Below are 21190 nucleotides of genomic sequence, written 5' to 3'. Positions count from 1 at the left end.
GTGGGGAGAGGCGGATGTGGGCATCCGTGTGGTTTCTCACTCTTGACCTTGCCACTGCTGGGGACCTACTCAGTGAAATTTCTAACAGTCTCTTCAGCCACACATCCATCCTACTGAGGCTTCAACTCTTCATCCTAGTGATTATTTGGGAGAAAGAGTGATAAGTTTTAGAAGTTAACCAAGTAGGTTGTAAATTAACCATTGCTCTTTATAGAAATTTTAATAGTAATTCACCCTCATAAGACTTCAGACAATCCAGGAATTAGTGGGATACAAAATCCCCAGTAATGAGAGGTAAGTTCATGATAAGAAAGAGCCTGGGATGTCTGTGGTCTCTTGCACACATGACTTGATTATAAAAACAGCAGTCTTTACTTTGGCTGATAAAAGTTTCATGTTTTGACAGGGTTCAGTGAAATATGTTCCCCGAGCAAAATGCCTGTGTCAGAAGGGTCTTGTCAAAATGTCCAGCTTGGGAATACAGCTAGGAAAAAACACATACAGGGAACAAAACCACTGAGTGAAAACAGTGCTCCTTTTTGTGTGGTAGGATTATAATTATAATATACATAGGTTAATTATATACATTATATAATACATTATTAATATATAATTATATAATATATTAATCAATATATTACAAATATAATTATACATTAATATATCAATATATTATATATAAATGCAATTATATATTAATATATTAATCAATATAATATATATATGATTATATATTGATATATTAGTCAATATATTAATATATAAATATATAGGTTAATTATAATAACCACCTGTGTCCCAAATTTGTCTGTAAAAGTGTTACATCACTCAGTCATGTCTGACTCTTTGCGACCCCATGGACTGTAACCCACCAGGCTCTTTGTCCATGAGATTCTCCAGGCAAGAATAATGGAGTGGGTAGCCATTCCCTTCTCCAGGGGATCTTCCTGACCCAGAGATTAAACCCTGGTCTCCTGTGTTGCCGGCAGATTCTTTACCACCTGAACCACCAAAGAAGTCCAATCTACCTATAATGTGGCAAAAGTTTCTTTGTAATGAAAGTGCGATTTGGCAGATGTGTGTTGAACATACTGTCTATGTGCCACGTATTGTGCTTGGTGCCCGAGATCAGACAGTGACCCAGACAAGCACAGTCACCATCTGGAGGAACTTCAGTCCAGTGGAAAAGGCGAATGATTTTATAATACAAGTCATTGTGAAACAATATGATAAACCCAGGGTGGAGGGGTTCAGAAAGTGGCTGGGACTCATCTGAGTGGTGCCTACCCTAGACCAGGGGTCGGGGGACGGGGGGCACCAGGGAAGATTTTCCTGGGGGGAGAGATGTCTGAGCTGGGACCTGAGGGCTCTAGGACTATAGGACTAAAGGTTGGCATGGGGAGTGTTCCAAGCAGAAGAAACAGCATTTGGCAAAGCTTGGAGGCAAGAGAAAGCGTGTCCTGTTTGAGGAACTGGAGGTTTGGTGAGACTGGAACATAGATTGAGCGTGAGATGGGGGTGGTGAGAGCTGAGACTGGAGGGTGGAACAGGAACAAGATCACAGAGGATTGTTCTTTCTTTTTAAGGGATTTAAATGTCGTCCTAAGGGCAATGTAAAGCTTTTGGGGAAATACTTCTTTATTTGCTTGCCTGCTCACTCAGTTATGTATTCTCCCAGATTAGTGCTTATGTAAAAGTAATACATGTTTGTTGCAAAGACTCAATACAGAAGTATAGAAAAGGAAAAGTAAGCTCCCTTTCTCTCCTTTTCTTTTAAATAAACGTATTTATTTATTTATTTAGGCTGCCCTGGTTCTTAGTTGTGGCATGCAGACTCCTTCGGTGCCTAGTTGAGGCATGCATGCGGGATCCAGTTCCCTGACCAGGGATCGAACCCAGGTCCCCTGCATTAGGAGCGCAGAGCCTTAACCTGCACTCTGGACCACCAGGGAAGTCCCTCCCTTTCTTTTCTTGACACACTCCCCAGTCTAATCCCCGGAGGTACTTATTGCCAAGGGTTTCTTTTGCACCCTTCCAGGAGTTTTCTCTGTATATGCAAGTATGTATTGTATGTTTGTATACTTTCTCTTTACACAAATGGAACCATGCCATTCTAAATATCTTCCACCTTAAAAACAAAACTTGAACATCTTGGACATCTTTCTATATCAGAATATAAAGATACGTATTCTTTTCAAAGACTGCATTGTAAACTGTTACATAGCTGTCTCATCATTTATAATACTTAACCAGTTTCTTACTGAGGTCTAGCACTTAAGACTGTGTTGTTGTTTAGTCGCTAAGTCATGTTCTATTCTTTACGACCCCATGAACTGCAGCACACCAGGCTTCCCTGTCTCTCACTATCTCCTGGAGTTTGCTCAGATGCATGTCCATTGTGTTGAGGAAGCCATCCAACCATCTCATCCTCTATCACCCCCTTCTCCTCCTGCTCTCATTCTTTCCCAACATCAGGGTCTTTTCCAATGAGTTGGCTTTTCGCATCGGGTTGCCAGAATATTGGAGCTTTAGCTTCACATCAGTCCTTCCAGTGAATATTCAGGGTTGATTTCCTTTAGGAATGACTGGTTTGAACTCCTTCCTGTTCCAGGGACTCTCAAGAGTCTTCTCCAGCACCACAATTGAAAAGCATCAATTCTTTGGCACTCAGACTTCTTTATGGTCCAACTCTCACATCTGTACATGACTCCTGGTAGAACCATAGCTTTGACTATATAGACTTTTGTTGGCAAAGTAATGTCTCTGCTTTTTAATATGTAGTCTAGGTTTGTCATAGCTTTTCTTCCAGAGAACAAGCATCTTTTAATTTGATAGCTGCAGTTATCATCTGAAGTGATTTTGGAGCCCAAGAAAATAAGTTTTTCACTATCACAAAGCAAACTGCAGTGGACAGTCTTGTTATGTGTATCTTTGGGTATTTATGTAAGGTTGATACCTATAGGTTATGTTCCTATACGTGTACAATATATCCCCCATATATACCTGTATACCCATGTACAATAGCTGGGTAAGAGGATGTATACATTTATAATTAAGGAAGATATTACTGATTTAGTCCCTGTAGAGACAGTTATACTTTCTGTTCCCACCAGCATTATCTGAATGTCTGTTTGTTTGTATTGTCTGCACCATAGGCTATATATGCTTTAAAAAATTGTGGTTAAAAAAATAATAGTATATACTTCACCACCTTTACCATTTTTAGCCATACAGTTCAGTAATGTCGAATATGCACTGTTGTGCAATCAGTTGCCAAAACTTTTTCATCTTGCGAAATAGAAACTATTTCCATTAAATGACAACTCCCTGTTTGCCCCTCCCCCTGCCCGTGGTAACCACCATTCTACTTTCTCTCTCTATGATTTTGACCACTCTGTGTACCTTATATTAGTGAAACCTTGCAGGGTTTGTTCTTTTGTAATTGGTTTATTTCATTTAGCACAATGTCTTCCACGTTCATCCGTGTTGTATCACATGCCAAGGTTTCCTTCTTTTTACAGGCTGACTAGTTTTCCATCGTGTGTATATTCTATGTTCTGTTTACCCATTCATCCGAGGAAGGACCTTTGAGTTGCTTCTACATCTTGGCTGTTGTGAATAATGCTGCTATAATCATGGGTATGCAAATTATCGCTTCGAAATCCTACTTTCACTTCTTTCTGATACACTCTTAAAAGTGAGACTTCTGGATCCTGTGGTAATTCTGCTTTATATTTGAGGGAATAGCCATACTGTTTTCCGTACTGTCTATACCATGTTACGTTCCCACCAGCAGTGTACAGAGTTCTTGTTTCTCCATATCCTCTCCAACATTGGTTATTTTCTGTGGTTTTGATAGTAGCCATTCTAATATGTGTGAGAGGATATCTCATTGTAGTTGATTTGCATTTCTCTAAGGAAAACTGATGCTGAGCATCTTTTCATGTGCTTATTGGCCACTTGTATATCATCTCTGGAGGAAAGTCTATTCAGATAATATCCATTTTTTTACTCTTTGCCAATCTAATGGGTAAAAATGCATCTTGTTGTTTCAACTGGCATTCCTTTAATTAGGAGTGAAATTTATTCATTCCTTCAGCAAATAAATATTGAGCAGCCTCTAGTTGTCTGGCACTGTGCTAAACTGTTAAGGACATAACACAAAAGGCAGGTTGAACGTCTCTTTATGCTTCTTTGACCATTTGTATTTCCTGTTCTGCATGCTTTGTTTTTAAGTCTTTTGCCTGTTTTTCTATTGAGTACTCTATCTTTTTATTGGTTTTTGAGACTTACTTATTACATATTAAGGAAATTGACTTTTTGTGTATTAGATTTCTATTGCTGTGTAACCAATTACCACAAGCTTGGTGGCTTAAAACAACAGGGATTTTATTATCTAACCGTGTCTGTGGGTCAGACGTCTGGTTACAGCTTACCTGGGTTCCCTGCTTCAGGGTCTCACCAGGCTGCAGTCCAGACAGTGGCGGAGGCTGTGGGCTCATTAGAAGCTGAGCCGAGAAGGCACTTCCCAGCTCCCATGGGCTGTTGGCAGTTTATTTTCTTGTGGTTGCTGGACTGAGGCATCAGTTTCTTGCCGGGGAGTCCCCTTGGCTCCTACAGGCTGCCCACACTTCCTTGCCACGTGGGCTTCTCCAGTTTGGCCAATAGCTTCACAGCAGTTTATTTCTTCAGGCCAGTGAAGAGTCTCTCCAGCACTTCTGCTTGCAAGACAGAGTCTTTCAAATATCAAAACAGAATCACTCCATTGCCATGTCCTGGTGGTTAAAAAAAAGTCACAGGTTCTGCCCACATTTCAGGGCAGGGAATTTCACAAAGGCATGAACCAGGCTGTGGTGATCATAAGGAGACACCACAGAGTCTGTGCACCACGATCTGCCATATATATTCCAAATAGTTTCTTCATTTAGTAACTTTTATTTGTTTGGTAGTTTTCTGCTCTAATTTTTATGAGACAAATGTATTGATTTTTGTCACTTCTATATTATAATTTGTATGTTTAGAATGACCTTTATCATGTCAAGATTTCTCAAGCATTCACCCAATTTTTTTAAAACCCATACCATATTCTAATACTGTTGTTACTTTGGGATTTATTTTGACTTGAGCCTTGAGAGAGCCTTTTCCTTCTATGTGCAACCTATTGTCTCAGTTCTTGAATAATTTATTTTTTATATGATTCTTTCTGTTTTGTTACATTGATGTGGCTGCCCATTTCCTCTGTCCATTTCCATATCAGTGTAGTTACTGTAGCTAAATTTATAATATACTCTTTGTTTTTAATTTTAATTGTTTGTTTTTTAATATATATGTATTGGGTTGGCCAAAAAGTTCACTTGGGTTTTTTCATGTGACCTAGTAGCAAAACCCAAAGGAGCTTTTTGGCCAACCCTGTGCTTAATATTCATGTGGTTTAAAATTAAAGATAATCAAAAGAGTATGCAATTAAAATACCCCTTCCATCTCTGTCCTAATCACTCAGTTCACTCCCTACAGGCAATAACCATACACATTTCTGTAACTTGATATTCTTCCAGAGGTATTTTATTTAGTATTGAATCCACTTCACCCCAAGGTAGCTAACTATATACATTTATGTGCCTTACATTTTTCACTAATATATTGGAGATCTTTCCATCACACCTCACCAGGAGCATCCTTACTCTTATTTTGTTTTGTTTGAGTGCACAGTATGTCTTCAACTAATTCTCCATGGATGAACATTTAAGTTATTTACAGACTTTTTGAAAATATACAGACTAAGTTGCAACAAATAACCTTATACACATATAATTTTGCACACCTGCAAATAACAGCTGCAAGAAAAATTCTATAGGAGTGGAATTGCTGGGACAAGGAGTATATGCATTTATAGCTTTGATGGGTAGGATCAGTTCACCCTCCATAGAAACCGCACCAGTTTACATCCCTACCTGCTGCATATGAAAGTGCCTGTTTGCCCACATCCTCCCCAGCTCAGTGTTTTATCAAACTGATCTTTGTCATTGTCAGTCTTATAGATGAACAGTCGTGTCTCTGTGTACCTTTAAGTTATATTTCTCTTATTATGAGCGCAGTACATTTTCTCCTATGTTTATGAATTATGTATTATCTTTACTGTGAACAAACTGTTCATATCTTTTGCTCTTAATTCTTTAGGGTGGTTGATCTTTTTCTTATTGCTTTTTAAGGAGATCTTTATATATTAAAAAAGAAAGTAGACATTTTCCCAGTCTGCCATTTGTCTTTTGACTTTTTCTGTGATTTTTTTTCTTTTTTACCATGCAGACATTTACATTTTTTATGTATCAAAATTTAATGTTTTTCAGTGACTTCTAGGGTTTTTGTAAAGTCTTTTTCTCTTCGTTTCTTGTAGTACTTTGTTCCTTCCTCTTTAGCTGTAAAATCTTTGATCCATTAGGAGCTTATGCTAATGTATGGTGTGCAGTCCGGATCTGACTTAATTTTTTTCAGTTTCCTAGCCAGTTGTCCCAACACTGTTTATTGAAAAATCATCTTTTCTTCACTGATTTAAAATACCGCTTTTATCAGATACTAAATTCCCACAAGTGTCTGATGATATTTTGAGACTTCCTGTTCTCTTTTATTGATTTGTGTGTCTATTCATACACCAGAATCACACTAACTGATCACCGTAGCTTTATATTACATTGTAAAATTCTAGTTGGGTTAATTCACTCTCATGCTTCTTTTCAGGGATTTTTCCAGGCTGTCCTTGCATGGGTATTTTTCCAGGTGAACTTTAAAATCGACTCATTAGTACCTATTTTTAAAAATCCTGTGGTTAATGGGTCTTATGTAGTTGAATGATGTGATCAGATTTGTGTTTTAGAAAAATTACTCTGGCTGCATTGTGGAAACTAGGTTGGAGGAAACAAGATCAGAGACAAAAAAAAAACAGTGACAAGCTGTTGCAGTGACTCTGGGGAGTGGGTGGGTGAGAAAGTGAGGAGTAGGTTTGGGAAGTGTCTGCAAGGTCAGAGTGACCAGACTTGGTGATGCCTGGGATGGGGAGAGGCTGGGAGGAAGTCTTCAAAGAGGACCCCAGACTTCCAGGACTCAGCCCTGGGGCAGTGCCATCCCCAGACATGTGAAACACATGAGATAGAGTCATTATGGGAGGAAAAGGACAGATTTGCCTCCGCGCACGCCAGCCAGGTAGTCCTAGAAGAGTTGTCCAGTGAGCTGTCAGACTACAAGTCTGAAGCTTTGGTGAGAAGTCTGTGTTGGAGATAGAGGGTTATATGACAGAGCCCTGAGGAAGGCCAGCACTTACAGGATGATCAGGGAGTTCAGGAGCTGGCGTGTTAATGTTTGGTCGCTAAGTTGTGTCCGACTCTTGGCAAGCCCATGGACTGCAGCTTGTTAGATTTCCCTATCCTTCACTGTTTCCCTAAATTTTCTCAAACTCCTGTCCGTTGAGTCGGTGATGCCATCCAACCATCTCATCCTCTGCCACCCCCTTCTCCTCCTGCCCTTAGTCTTTCCCAGCATCAGGGGAGTCAGCATAGAAGAATGGAAAGAAGCCCCCCCAGTGGTAGGAGGAAAACAGAGCATAAAGTCGTAGATACCAGGGAAGAACGTCTTCAAAAGAGAGTGAATTGTCAGTCATCTCAGATGCCTCTAAGAGGTCAAGTAACTTAACAGCTACAAAAGTCCAACTGGATTTAGTAACAAAGAAAGTCTATGGTTATCTTGGGGAGAGAAGGTTCAGTGGGGAGGGGTTGGGGGCTGAGGTAGGGGGTCGGGGGCTGAGGTGGGGGAGTCGGAGTTGTGGTGGTGGTCGAGGCAACTCCATCAAGAAGCTTGGCTGTGAAGAAGGGAAGAGACAGAGATGTGAGGAGAGTAGAGTAGCAAGTTCTGTTTCAAGCCCTACCCACCCCCCCCCCCCCCATGGGAGAGGCTTGGCTATGATGAAATGCAGGTGAGAGGGAGGCAGTTAAGGTAAGAGGGTAGTGACTGTAGGCTTGGAGGACCAGTAATCCTGAGATGGATAGAAGGACTTAGAGAAACTGGCCAGCGTGAACTGTCTAGAAGAGAGTAATCCAGTTACAGTGTTGGTATATGTTCTCTCATGTTTTGTTGTTGTTGTTGAGTTTTCTGATACTTTTGTTTGGCTGGTTTTTTAAAACTCTATCTATTTATGGTGCACTGGGTCCTTCTTTGTTGCTGCACGTGGGCTTTCTCGAGTTGTGGAGAGCAGGGGCTCCTCTCTAGTCGTGGTGACAGGCTTCTCACTGTCGTGACGTCTCTTATGGAGCCCGGGCTCTAGAGCACTGGCTTAGTAGTTGTGGCACACGGGCTTAGTTGCTCCGAGGCATGTGGGATCTTCCCGGACCAGGGATTGAACCCATGTCTCTTGCATTGGTAGGCAAATTCTAAGCTACTGGACCACCAGGGAAGTCCCAGTGTGGCTATTTTTATGTCTTGAGAATTTAGAGAAAGAACTTCTAAAAATTGGAATCAGGTTTAGAAATTTAATTGACGATTAAGTTAAAAAGCAAAGTATAGAATAGTGTATTAGTATGCTACATTTGTGTAAACAATGTAGTAGAAATAATATATATTTATATTTACTGTATATATATAATCAGTATTTGGACAAAGTTACAGAAACTAATAAATCTGGTTACCCACTGGGAGGTGGGAGATGGAAACAGGTGAGCAAGAGTTGGAGGTTGTCTCTTCACTGTCAAGCTTTTAAGAATTTAAATGTATTATTTATCCAAATGATATGATCTAAGCTGGTTGGTTGTTCTAAAAAGTAATGGTTCTGCCAGAGCCTGAGCTTTCTTAGTTATTTATGGCTCTAAGTGTGATCTCTCTGTCCTGCCATGTCTGAGAACCTCCAAGAAGCAAGCTTTATGCCTGTGAGCTGTGGGTGTTTGCTTTTTCTCTGCTCTTCCCCACTGGAGACCAGCAGTCCTGGGGAATTGGACAGTCCTCTATTATGGTTCAGGGAAAAGGACTGTGCCCTGGACTGGCGTGTCCTGGCCGTACAATCCACAGTTTGACTGAGTGGGCTATTAAGGGTTCTGCACCCAATTCCACCATGGACAGCAGGGGGTTCCTGGCATCCACAGGCTCATCTCCTACTATTCAACCCGGTTATGACACCATCTTCCCAGAGATAAAGGACTCAGCAGTCTTACAAGACTGCTGCCCTCTACACTTTAGACACCAGTTGCAAGTCTCAGTCTTGGAGTTACCTACAACTTCTGTCCAACTTGGCTGCAAATCAGAGGTTTCCATGACCTCCCCCTCCTTTGGATTCAATGAATCTGATAAAGCATCTCATAGAACTTAGGAAAACATTTACTTACACTTACCAGTTTATTATAAAATAATATGATAAAGGATACAGATGAACATCCAGATGTAAGAAAGGCGTAGGGCAAGGAAGGTGGGAAAGGGCACAGAGCTTCCGGGCCCTCTTCAGAGCATACCGCTCTCTTCAAATCTCCAGTGCTCACCAACCGGGAAGTTCTCCAAACCCCATCCTCTTGGGTTTCTATGGAGACTTCATTGCAGAAGACTGACTGATGACATCCCTGACTGTTAGTGATTGATTCAGTTCCCAGTCCCTTTCCCCTTCCTGGTGGTGGGGTGGGGACACTGAAAGTTCCAACCCCCTGGTCACAGAGTGGGTTCTCTTGACAGCCAGCACCTACCCTTAGGTATGCTCCAAAAGTCACCCGATTAACAGCAAAAGACACCTGTGCTGCTGTGAGCCCTTAGGAAATTCCAAAGGCTCTAGGAGCTGTGTGCCAGAAATGAGATGCAAAGCTGGCTTATAGGAAGAGAAAGAAGAAAGGGGGCAGTCATAATCCTGACAGGGGCAAAGTCGCCCCCTGGTTGTCTGCTTCCCAGCTGAGGCACACCCCCTGACAGTAATCCTGTGACTTTTCAGTCTCTCCATTTCCATAAAGAATCTGCAGTTTTGATCCCTGGGTTGAGAACATCCCCTGGAGGAAGGCATGGCAACCCACTCCAGTCTGCTTGCCTAGAGAATCCTATGGACAGAGGAGCCTGTCGGGCAACACTCCACGGGGTTGCAAAAGAGTCGGACACAACTGAGTAGGCACCCATACACTGGGATCCAAATGGGACTTCCCTCCACCTTCTTCCCTCCTCCTGGAAGTGAGGTTGCTTGACCCGGCATAGGCAGGGCTGACCATGCTGACCTCCCTAGTCACAGAGCTAGGGAAAAGCCCACCTTCCTCGCAAGTGAGGGGAGACTCTGCCCTACTCTTGGGAACCAACAAGCTGTCAGTACACGGTACCCCACCAAGGGAGGGGCCCCGCTCAGGACGGCAGCCCTCCTCAGCTCACATCTGAGTGGTCGGTTCTCTCTCTCCTGTCTGTAGACAGAGCGGGGCCCTTGTAGGTGAGATGAAATGGTTTCCTCCTTGTGAGTCCTGCCAGTGTTTATATGAGTGAGGAAAGAAACGCCAAACCAACGTAACCCGGGGTCTCCAAATGAGCAAACCTGACGTATTTGCAGGTTTAGCTCAAATTAAATGGAGAACCTGGTCCCACACCTCAGCCCCTCCACTTTTGCTAGTTTGGTTCCTCATGGAGAAGAGTGACCTTATAATGGTGAATTTTTAGAAACCTCTCAGTGGGCAGATTCCCCCAAGGATAGTTTACAGTTCAGCCTAAGGGAAGATGTAGCAGAAGCAGGGCTGTATGAAAAGGGAGTGGCCTGCCTGGGAAGGTCGTCGGTCCCCTCTCAGCAGGGGCTGGATGCCCATGGCCAGGGTGCTGCTTAGTGGGATTAATGACCTGTAAGGGTGTTGAGACCAGGAGGAGCAGGACGTTATATGTGCCTCTTCATGAGCAAGTGGTCAGATGAGGAAAAGTACCCAAGGCTCTTTTAAATCAAAAACAGGATGTACATTTTTTTTTTAACTCAACATGCTTTATTTAGAATTGCCACGTGCTGTTCTAACTAAATATTTCAGATTATTTTATTCCCTCTAGAAACATTTTCTTTTAGGATACCTTTTTAGTTCCATTATTATACACTTACTTTGTCCTTTAAAGTCATGTGAAAAAAAGTACTTTAGTACTAATTTTGGCAGGCCATGTGGTAAAACACTGAGCTTTTATCCCTTTTTTTGCATGTCTGTAGAAGTTATAGAAGGTCCCTGGAGAAGGGCATGGCAACCCACTCCAATATTCTTGCCTGGAGAATCCCCATGGACAGAGGAGCCTGGCAGGCTATAGAGTCCATGGGGTTCCAAAGAGTCAGACATGACTGAAGCCACTTAGCGCACATAGAAGTTATTGGGCTACAGCTAATAAAGGTACCCTTAATTTATTATAGTGTCAAAATTTAATTATTAAAAATTTAAAAAACTTAATTAAAAAAATTAAGCTTTTTATTTGAAAATTTAAGGTATACCCCAAAGTAGAGAGTAGAATAATGAGCCCCTTTATACTCATCACCAGTCTTAGTGTTTTCCAGTTTTACTGAGGTGTAATTGGCAGGTAATGTTGTATTAGTTTAAGGTATACAGCATAATGATTTACTATGTGTACATATTGCAAAATGGTTACTGCAATAAGCCTAGTTAACATCTAATAAAATAAAAACTACTCACTCAGGTGATTCAGGGGCTCTGAGAGTACCCTGTAAGACTGGACTAAGGCCAGCCTGAAGATAGTGTAGCCTTGGCCAACCTCTGGGAGAAAAGCCCGACGTTATTGCCCAAACCTAGGAGCCTTACAGTTTTGTAAATCAAAATCTCTCCTTCTGGCGTGGCTGAGCACCAGCTCCTGCCCAATTCTGACACTGCAGAGGCAGAGGAAGAGGCTGGGAAACTGGTCAGTGGGGGCTGCCAGGGCACTGGTGGGTCTGATCCTGGAGATTTGTAAAGTATTTTGAATTTTTCTTTAAGGTTTTTTTTTTTTTTTTAATGGTAATATAATAGAGTCTCTAAGCAAGCTATGAAATCCTTTTTATTCTGCTCATATTTTAAGCTAGAAGTAAACTGCTCCATTTAGCCCCGAGGCAGTGGATTCAAAGCTGCTGCTTTGCTGTGGGTTGGTCTTCCTCCTTCCCTCCCTTCATCATGAGAACCAAAGGAGGCACTGGCTGTGGCTGGAATAAGCTCCAGCTGGATTCCCAAGAGAGGACAGTTGTCCCTTGGTTAGACTGGCCCTTTTAAAAAGAGGGAACCTATAACATCTTCCACTAACTTAACCTGCATGTAAATAAGAGGCCCTGCAAGCTCAAGGAACCTGCCTTACTCCCTACCCTTGTAAAATCTCCACTCTTCCCCCTAGAGAAAGTTATTCAGTACCAGGGGCCAGTCTTTCATGCACTTACCAAGAAATAAAGACGAGCTGCCAGCATTGTGAAAAGGCTAGAGTGCCTGCTAAGCAGATTAGCGAGTGTGACCTCAGGGCCAAGCAGTAACACACCGTGTCCAGTAGAACCTTTTTGATCTATTAAACTGCCACCCAGTCTCCTGCCCCACTTGTAGGTCTACCAGGACAGATGAAACAGACGGGAGTCAGATACATAGAGGAATTTGGGATGATTGAGGTAGCATTTTAATTCTATAGGAGGGAGCATGGGCTGGTCAATAGATATTCTTGGAACTCATAGCTTATCTTTTATAAAATATTAAGTCAGACCCCTCCTCCAAATGAAATTGTTGGATCTAGTGTAAAGATGTAGGCATGCTGTTTATACTGCAAGGTAGCCAGATATCTCAGCTAGGCTGTTACTCTGCAGTTAGATCTTGGGTGTTCAATAGATTTATGAGAATGTAATAAAAGTTTATTTGGGACATTTCTAGAAAATACATATTGTTTTCTGTATATATCAGCAAAAATCCACTTACAATCCACTTATATATGGGCAACTGAGCAAAGGAGGCAAAATGACAGGGTGATGAGAGCCCTGAAGGAGTCTCAGAACCCCAAGTTCAGACTGCTAGGCTATATGGCTGTGAGAACGTCACTTTGTCTCCTTGGATCCTGGCTGCCCAGCTGTAGGAGAGCAGAGAGCTGGGCTCCATGGCGGTCAGCGGGCCTTTGCTCAGCACTCGGGTAAGCCAGCAGCCCCTGTGCCCGTGGCGCTCATCCCCACCTTGTCTTCACCTGCTCTGCGCTGAGAAGCCAGGTGGCTGGTTCATGAGGCTCAGGTGAGGTGCAGTGGAGACCCTGAGGGGCTCCCTCCAGAGTGCTCTCCCAGGGGGCTCTGTTTTGTTGCTGAGAGCCTCTCTCTGCTTCCTGGTTCACTGGCGAGAGGGGTGAGATGGTCACATAAATGACCCCTGCTCCAAGTTCACACGTGGTCCTTATACCGTAAAACAACAATGGCACTGCATCCTGCCAGTATGTATTTCCAGTATTGACAGTGGTATTCCAGAAAAACATTTCTTGCTCTTACAGGAATTTTATTATTTTTTGTCTTGCTCTGTAGTCATAACATCTACAAATGAAACTGTTGAGAATTGTCCTATGTAGACTTATTCCTGTTTGAGAACACTGATTGGGCATCCCCTTGCAAGGATACTGAGGTTATGTATTCTGGATCAGGACTTTTCAAAGGAACCATTTGTCTGCTTAATCTCAGTCTTCTAAAATGTTCTTAGCGGTTTTTTAAAAAATATTTATTTGTCTGCACTGGGTCTTAGTTGCCGCATGTGGGAATTAGTTCCTTGACCACGGATCAGACCCAGGGCCCCTGTATTGACAGTGTGGAGCCATAGCCACTGGACTACTAGGGAAGTACCCCTAAAATGTTTTAAATCTATTAAAAAAAAAAACTCAGAACTTCTGACAATGCAAGAAGGTACTTGGTCATCCTACTAGCATTTAGAAATCTGTATTTCACTCAAGAAAATTTGCAAATTACATTTCTCCTGCTTTTAAGAACACTGTATAGAAATATAGCTGTAAGCTAGAATTGACTCTGTTGCAAGGAAAAATGTCTTGGTCATTGACATACATATAATATACTATAGCATATATACCTTTAATAATGATCATCTCCTTGAGTTGGCAATAACCAGCTCTCCAGTTCTCAGACTTCAGCTCACTTCAGGACTAAACATGGGCTTCGTAGGAATCTGCTTGCAGTTTCTTAGTCACGTGAGAAAGATCTGGGGTTTCCAATTAACCGCAAACTTAATGATACGCTGGCGGTGTTGTGCATCTGCTGAAAGAACCAATGCAAATGTAGGTCACATTGATAGATCAGCAGTGCCTAACTAGAGGAAGTGATCTCCTCTCCTAGGAAAAGATTGCCAGGCCCAGCCATTCACCCCAGGCTGAGGTGATGTGAGGTGGCTGGCAGCAGGTGGTGCCTGCCTGAGGTCTCGGTCCTGGTGGGGAGAACACGGTGCTGTCTAACATTGGCCTGCAAGTCCACAGGGCTGCTGCTTTTGGCAAATCCACATGTCCTGTTTCATCCCAGAAAGAGCTCTGATGTCAGCATTAGCCCTGCCACCCCCACCCCATCAACCACCCTAATGCCTGCAAACCTGAACCAGTTTGCTGGCCACATAGAGATGTTTTCAGAGACGTCAGGAGCATGCAGTCCTACAGAGTGGGGAGGATCTGAGACCAGGACTCTCTGCACGTGGACACTCAACTCCCGGTAGTACTTTGAGCCCCTTTAAATTTGTTTCCTCCTCACAGAGTTCAAGGGCTTCCCCAATGGCTCAGCAGGTAAAGAATCTGCCTGCAATGCAGGCGACACTGATTCAATCCCTGAGTCTGAAAGATCCCCTGGAGGAGGGAATGGCAACCCATTCCAGTGTCCTTGCCTACAAAATCCCATGGACAGAGGATCCCATGGCGGGCCACAGTCCAGGGCCACAGTCCATAGGGTTGCAAAAGAGTCGGACACAACTGAGCAGGCACACACGCCTAAAGTCCAACCACAGCAACTAAGTAAGGATCACCTGCGGCTTCCTGCTTGCCAACTCAGGAACCACCCTGACCCTCTCACCCCAGCTTCATTGCCCTCTACTATTAAGGTTTCTGGAACCTTGGTGTTCAGGCTGCACTCCACCCATCTACCCTCTCTCAGGTTTGGGGACATAAGCCCAGAAGCTACCTTTGCCCTGCCTTGGGTTACCACTCGGTCATTCCTCTCCGTGCGCAGCCCTTGGCAGTTCAGTCACAATGCAAAACAGAATTCTCTGGCCACTGTTTGGCTATTAGGGTTCCTGCTGAGCCTCCTAGTGCTAAACTTCACTGTCAGGCTGTTGATGCTGGCACCCCTGAGTTCAGTTCCCTCAGCTGCCAGCAAGGACACTGCTGCCACCAGGGTCCATTCCCATCTGTTTTCTAGTGCTTGGGGGCCTGTGGGGAAACCTGTGCTGGCCCAGGCAGAGACTTGAACTTGTGCCACAGGGAAGAAGAGAAGAAATTATCAAATGTAGGCGGAGTATCCCACCAAACACACACTGCATCCAAGTAATAATACCAGATCTGGGCCAACAGGGGTTAAGTCAAAAGAGACAAGTGTAAATAGAAAATATATGTGTAATAGGAAACCTGGAAGACATTCCAAGAGCTTTCTGTGTTTTGGATCGTCGTCTTCTTCTTTTAAATTTAGTGTTCTGGCCGCCTAGTTCCCCAATCAGGGATCAAACCTGCACCCCCTGCAGTGGAAGTGCAAAGTCTTAACCACTGGACTGTCAGAGAAATCCCCTTGGACCCCTTTCTAAAGACCCTCCATGCCCCCTCTATTCGCTGGCCTCTGGGAGTCCAGTCTGGCCGTAGTTGTGCTCCAAGACTTCTAGATGAAAATGTTGTTTTCAAGTACATTTCCCATTTGTCTGATTTTTTTTTTTTTTATCACCAGAGAGACCTCTGTTTTCTTTAGTCCTGGAACAAAGTCATCCATCTCTTAAAATTATGTCTGTTGTGTGAACAAGTTCTGATAAAGTGCACGGTGGGTATTCAGCCTCTTGATGAACAAAGGTGTTTCAGTTTATTATTCCTACAGTAGCGTACTCTCTCTTCTGAGCTCAACATCCATCTTGCCTATCGCAATGGATATTTTTCTTCCAGTACCACAGGTGTTCCTCAGGAAGATCTTTTTATTTTAGGTGTTGATAGATTTGGATTGTAAAAGAATTGTTCAACTAAACCAGCCCCAACGTTTCATTAGCCCCCTTGGGAGAAATAGGAGTCATTCCCAAATCCAAGATATGAAAATCCGTATGTTTAACAGCAAAATGAGTGGCTAGTTCTTAACTAAAAGGAACTCCCCTAGAAAGACATACTCCATCATAGGGTTCTTTTCATAATAAGTTAGCTCTTTGACCTATGATTCAATTTACATGAAAGAAAATCTGTTTTCATGTATATCACAAACACCTCTGACATAATTTTGTATACACATTGCCCCATTATGTACAATATAATGGTGCACCCTAGGATTTGGATTTTGCCAATCAAAAAGCTTTGCCTTTTATGATGCCAGACTCAAAAATGTGAAGAGTGTACTCCAAGCCTGCCTTAACAAAGGACTTTGGATTTATTGACCATGACTTTATCTTGAATCTGTTTATATTTTCATTTGTACCATTTGGGGTATGGCGAGTTGCGTGTTTCCCACTAGTATTCAGGTACTATTCTCTTTTTCCTCCTTAACTCGGGGTCACAAACTCAGACATCTAACGTAAGAAGTCATCAAAGTGGTGTGGTGTCCCACTTGCAGAGAACAGCTACTCTCAATTTCAGTCCCCATTGCCGTGTGGGAAGTTGGGACCAGTGTGGCTAAAACGTTCAGACTTTTCACTAGAAGCCCCAAAAGTTTTTAAACATTGTTGAGTTTAAAAAAGACAGTGAGTTTAAAAAAGACTGTGTAAGCCAGTAGTCCCCAGTCCATAAATACCCCATTTTATCTCTGGATGCTGTGTCTGTGTTTCTGCATGCCGGATGCCATAGGTACCCACTTCGTTTCTGTCTTAAGCCTACCTCTTTTTCATTTCATGCATACCTCCTTGTCTCTGGGATTCTGTGTAAAAATTCATAGTCTCCAAATTGTGATAGTGTTTAAAAAGTCATTCTTTCAACTTCCATCTTCACACACTAAAGACTCATTTATTTTTTTAAATATTTAATTTATTTTTTTATTTGGCTGTGCTGGGTCTTAGCTGCGGCATGTGGGATCTAGTTCCTTGAGCAGGGATCGAACCCCAGCCCCATGCATTGGGAACTCAGTCTTAACCACTGGACCACTAGGGAGTCCCAAGACTATTTCAAATTATTCTGTGATTATGCAGACACAGCTCCATGCTGCATTTGATTCACCTTGACTCAAGGCAGAGTCACAGACACCAGTAAAACTATAAAGTCAGTCTTGTCATCTGTTGTTGCTAAGAGTTGTTGTTGTTCTTGATGACAAGTGGCAATGTCACAGTCACAGGCCAACCAACTCTTCTTCATTCTCTCTGCAGCCGGTGTTCCACCCAGCAGACAGCGTGCGAGGGACCCGCCACCACGGGCTGGTGGAGAGGCCGTCCCGGACTCGCTTCCACCCCCTTCACCGACGATCCGGGGACAAGCCAGGACGACAGATATCCTTTTTCATTGTCTGAGGAGAGGATAAGTTTTGAAATGTTTGAAAACTTTTCAGAATTTATTTTCCCAGTAATTTCCTTTTGGCCTCCAAATCTTCATTTCATCTGACGAATGGAGGCAATAAACCTAAGTGACTTGGAAACTAGAAACATTTCTGCGACTGAAAACTGGAAGGATCCCTGTAGGTGTTTACTTTATGAAAGTGTCAATAAAGTTCCATCTAATGAAGTAACTATACATAAACAGCCTGTCATTCAGCCCCATTGCAAGGCCTGCTCAGCGTTTTCTTCAGACATTGACAAAAATCAGAATTAACCCTGACTTTAAACCAGGTTAGATTTAGTTGGTCACACTAAAACAGACATACAGATAGCTGATTTATGTTTATTTCTGTTCATGCACTGACCTGCTGCTAGAACTTATGGAAGAAATTTTTATATAATTTTCTATTTAGGGAATTTCAGGGGAGAAGGCAATGGCACCCCACTCCAGTACTCTTGCCTGGAAAACCCCATGGGCAGAGGAGCCTGGTAGGCTGCAGTCCATGGGGTCATGAAGAGTCAGACATGACTGAGGGACTTCACTTTCACTTTTCACTTTCATGCCTTGGAGAAGGAAATGGCAACCCACTCCAGTGTTCTTGCCTGGAGAATCCCAGGGACGGGGGAGCCTGGTGAGCTGCTGTCTATGGGGTCGCACAGAGTCGGACACGACTGAAGCGACTTAGCAGCAGCGGCAGCAGCAGCAGGGAATTTCAGACTCAATCAATGACAACTAAAATACAAAGCTGGTATTTAGGAGAATTTTGCATAGTGATATTTATTCACACCAAATCCTATGCTGTAAAGTAGGAAGACAGAAAAGGAGGCTATGAACTCATCGGACAATTTTACTTATCAGGCCAGAGCAGGACGTGGTCTGGGGGTCCAGCAGTGTGCACAGGGCTTTGGGAAACAGGCCTGAGCTGGGATTTGCGGGAGAGGAGACAGGTAGGTATTTCAGGAGAGTCTGCACTCTGCCCTCGTTCTTCTCACCCGCAGGGCCAGAGGGAGGCAGGAGAGGCGGGGTGAGTCTTGCTGCAGAGCTGGGTTCCTGGCAGTGACGGTAGGGTTGGCTTCAGCAGCCTAGAAAGCAGGAAGTGGGGGGAGGGCTCTCGTGTTTACCAAGCACCTACTCATGCCAGGCACTGTGCTAGGCAATTCATAATCATTTAGATGAACTCAAAATTTACTGGGCAGTTTGCTTTTTTAACCCCCATTTCCCAGTGAGGAAACTTGAGTGTCAAAGTGACTTGCCCCAAATTCCACAGCTGAGGCTGGAAGGGCCCAGATTCACCCTCAAGTCAAGCTGTCCGACCCCCCCAGCATGGGCCCCCTTCTTGCTCCAGCGCTCAGTCGCCCCCAGGACCACACTCAAGAGAGACCCCCGTGGAGGAGGTGTGGGGACACAGAGGAACTCCCACTGCTTGTCTAGCCCTCAGGCTTCTCACAGTTTTTTATCAATCTGAAGTGAGGATAAGGACCCCAAAGGATGTTTGCTTCTCCCCTCTTCCCACCCAGGGGCTCCCCACCCAAGTCCACCAAGATGCCTTGACTCCTGACATCATGCGGCCATTATCAGAGCAGGCAAGAATGATGACTGATTCTTTCCCTTTCCTTTCTGGGAGGCGGGAATTCTACCATTTAACCACCAACACATCCCTCAAATTCCTTTCTGGAATGTATCATAACTTTTAGATAGAAATGCAAAAGGGAAATGAGAATGGAGGCAGTTCTTCAGCAAATTCACACTCAGGTAGGTGGTTGTCCATCAAACCATTGTCTAAATTGCTTGGAATTTTCTAGTAAAAGACTTAGTGTATTTCTTTGCTTGATGTGACTAACATTTTGTCTTTTAATTTCTCAGTTCCCTCTTTCTCTCAGAGATGTTCTCTCTAAATATTTTAATACATATAGATATATTTATGGCTACCTCAGATCTTTTTTTACAACAAGTATAGTCTAAATATATGCATATACTCACAGCTTTTTAATTCAAAAAATTTTTATTTTATTTTGGCTGCACCTTGCTGCTTGCAAGATCTTAAATTCCCCCACCAGGGATTGAACCTGCTCCCCCTGCACTGGAAGTATGCAATCTTAACCTGGAATACCAGGAAAGTCCTCCTCACAGCTATTGTGTTTTTTTTTACTTTTTATTTTGTATTGGCTATAGCCAGAGAGCCAACAATGTTGTGATAGCTTCAGGTGGATAGTGCAGGGACTCAGCCATACATATACATGTATCCGTTCTACCCCCAACCCCCACTTCCATCCAGGCTGCCACATAACACTGAGCGGAGTTCCCTGGGTTGTACAGTAGGTCCTTGGTTATTCATTTTAAATACAGCTGTCTCATAGCTTTTTTTTTTCGGCTGTGCTCGGTCTTGGTTGTTGAGAGGGCTTTCTTTAGTTGCAGCAAGTAGGTGCTCCTCCCTAGTTGCAGTACGCAGCCTTCTCCTTGCAGTGGCTTTTCTTGTTGCAAAGCAGAGGCTCTAGGCACACGGGAGCCAGTAGTTGTGGCACGTGGGCTTAGTTGCCCTGCAGCATGTGGGATCTTCCCAAACCAGGGATCGAGCCAGTGTCCTCTGCATTACAAGGTGGATGCTTAACTACTAGAACACCAGGGAAGCTCTCATAGCTTTTAAAACTAGAAGACTATCTAGAAGAGGAGGAGACTGAGGAAAGGCAACAGAGAAAAATGGTCATTCACTTAAAAACAGTTGGTGCCGGGCGCCATTTACATTCTGTGGGTGTCACGGCAGAGAATCATGCACTTCTGGCCTCTAGTCGCTCCCAGTCTAGCGGGAGAGGCTCAGTGTGGCGACTGCAGGCACCACCGCCTGGAGGCTGTGCACACTCAGCCACACAGCCCGAACCAGTCCTGGGGGATGGAGAAGGCATCCTGGAGGAAAACCTGAGGCTTGAAGGCTAGGTAACATGTGAGAGGACAGTGTTTTTATTTATTGAACAGGTGTTTTCACACAACCCGTTTTCTGCACAGGTACTCATCTTCTAAGCACTGGGGACTCCATGGTGAGAGAGACAGCGGTGTCCCTGCCTTCCTGAGTGGGCGATGTCAGACAGCAAACAGGTTAAAAAAATTTATCAAAGCAAAATAATTTCAGGTGGTTGTAAGTGATAGACAGAGAGGAAGACACCCCTGGAGGGAATGTTTCAGGCAGAGGGAATAGCTTGTGCAAAGTGCTAGAGAGGGAGACTTCACTGTGTGTGCAGGCTACTGTCTCCTTTCAGGTAGTAAGTCGTAGGCTATATAACTTGACCATGTATCCAGGTCAACTCATGAGAGCAGCTGCAAAGCAGATCACCTCCTAAGGGGAGGAGAAGCAGGAACCAAATAAATATATAGATGAATTAGAGTTTTTCATCAGACAGTACACATCTGATTCACAGACCGTGAGGCATCTCTCTCTCAAGCACCTAATGGGGGTCCCAGGACTGGACATCTGCTGACTTAAAAGAGTTATTTAGTGTAGGTCTGCCCATGAATAAACAGTGAGTCTCCTTTGAGGAATCAAGGGACCTTGAGCTCC

General features: G+C 43.5%; 1 protein-coding gene across 3 annotated transcripts in view; it reads left to right on the top strand.

Annotated features, from left to right (window-relative positions):
• The window catches only part of CRTC3 (CREB regulated transcription coactivator 3), a 96077-nt gene that overhangs the window by 36253 nt on the left and 38634 nt on the right, over positions 1 to 21190 (top strand). For all 3 annotated transcript variants that reach the window (XM_070775162.1, XM_070775161.1, XM_070775163.1), the window contains exon 3: positions 17475 to 17594. In XM_070775162.1, coding sequence (XP_070631263.1) covers positions 17475 to 17594 — 120 coding nt within the window. The remainder of the gene's footprint in view (positions 1 to 17474; positions 17595 to 21190) is intronic.

The sequence above is a fragment of the Bos indicus genome, chromosome 21 (genome assembly GCF_029378745.1).
Source record: "Bos indicus isolate NIAB-ARS_2022 breed Sahiwal x Tharparkar chromosome 21, NIAB-ARS_B.indTharparkar_mat_pri_1.0, whole genome shotgun sequence".
NCBI lineage: Eukaryota > Metazoa > Chordata > Mammalia > Artiodactyla > Bovidae > Bos > Bos indicus.
Note: the sequence above shows the minus strand (reverse complement) of the source record. Positions and strands in the feature narration are given on the sequence as shown.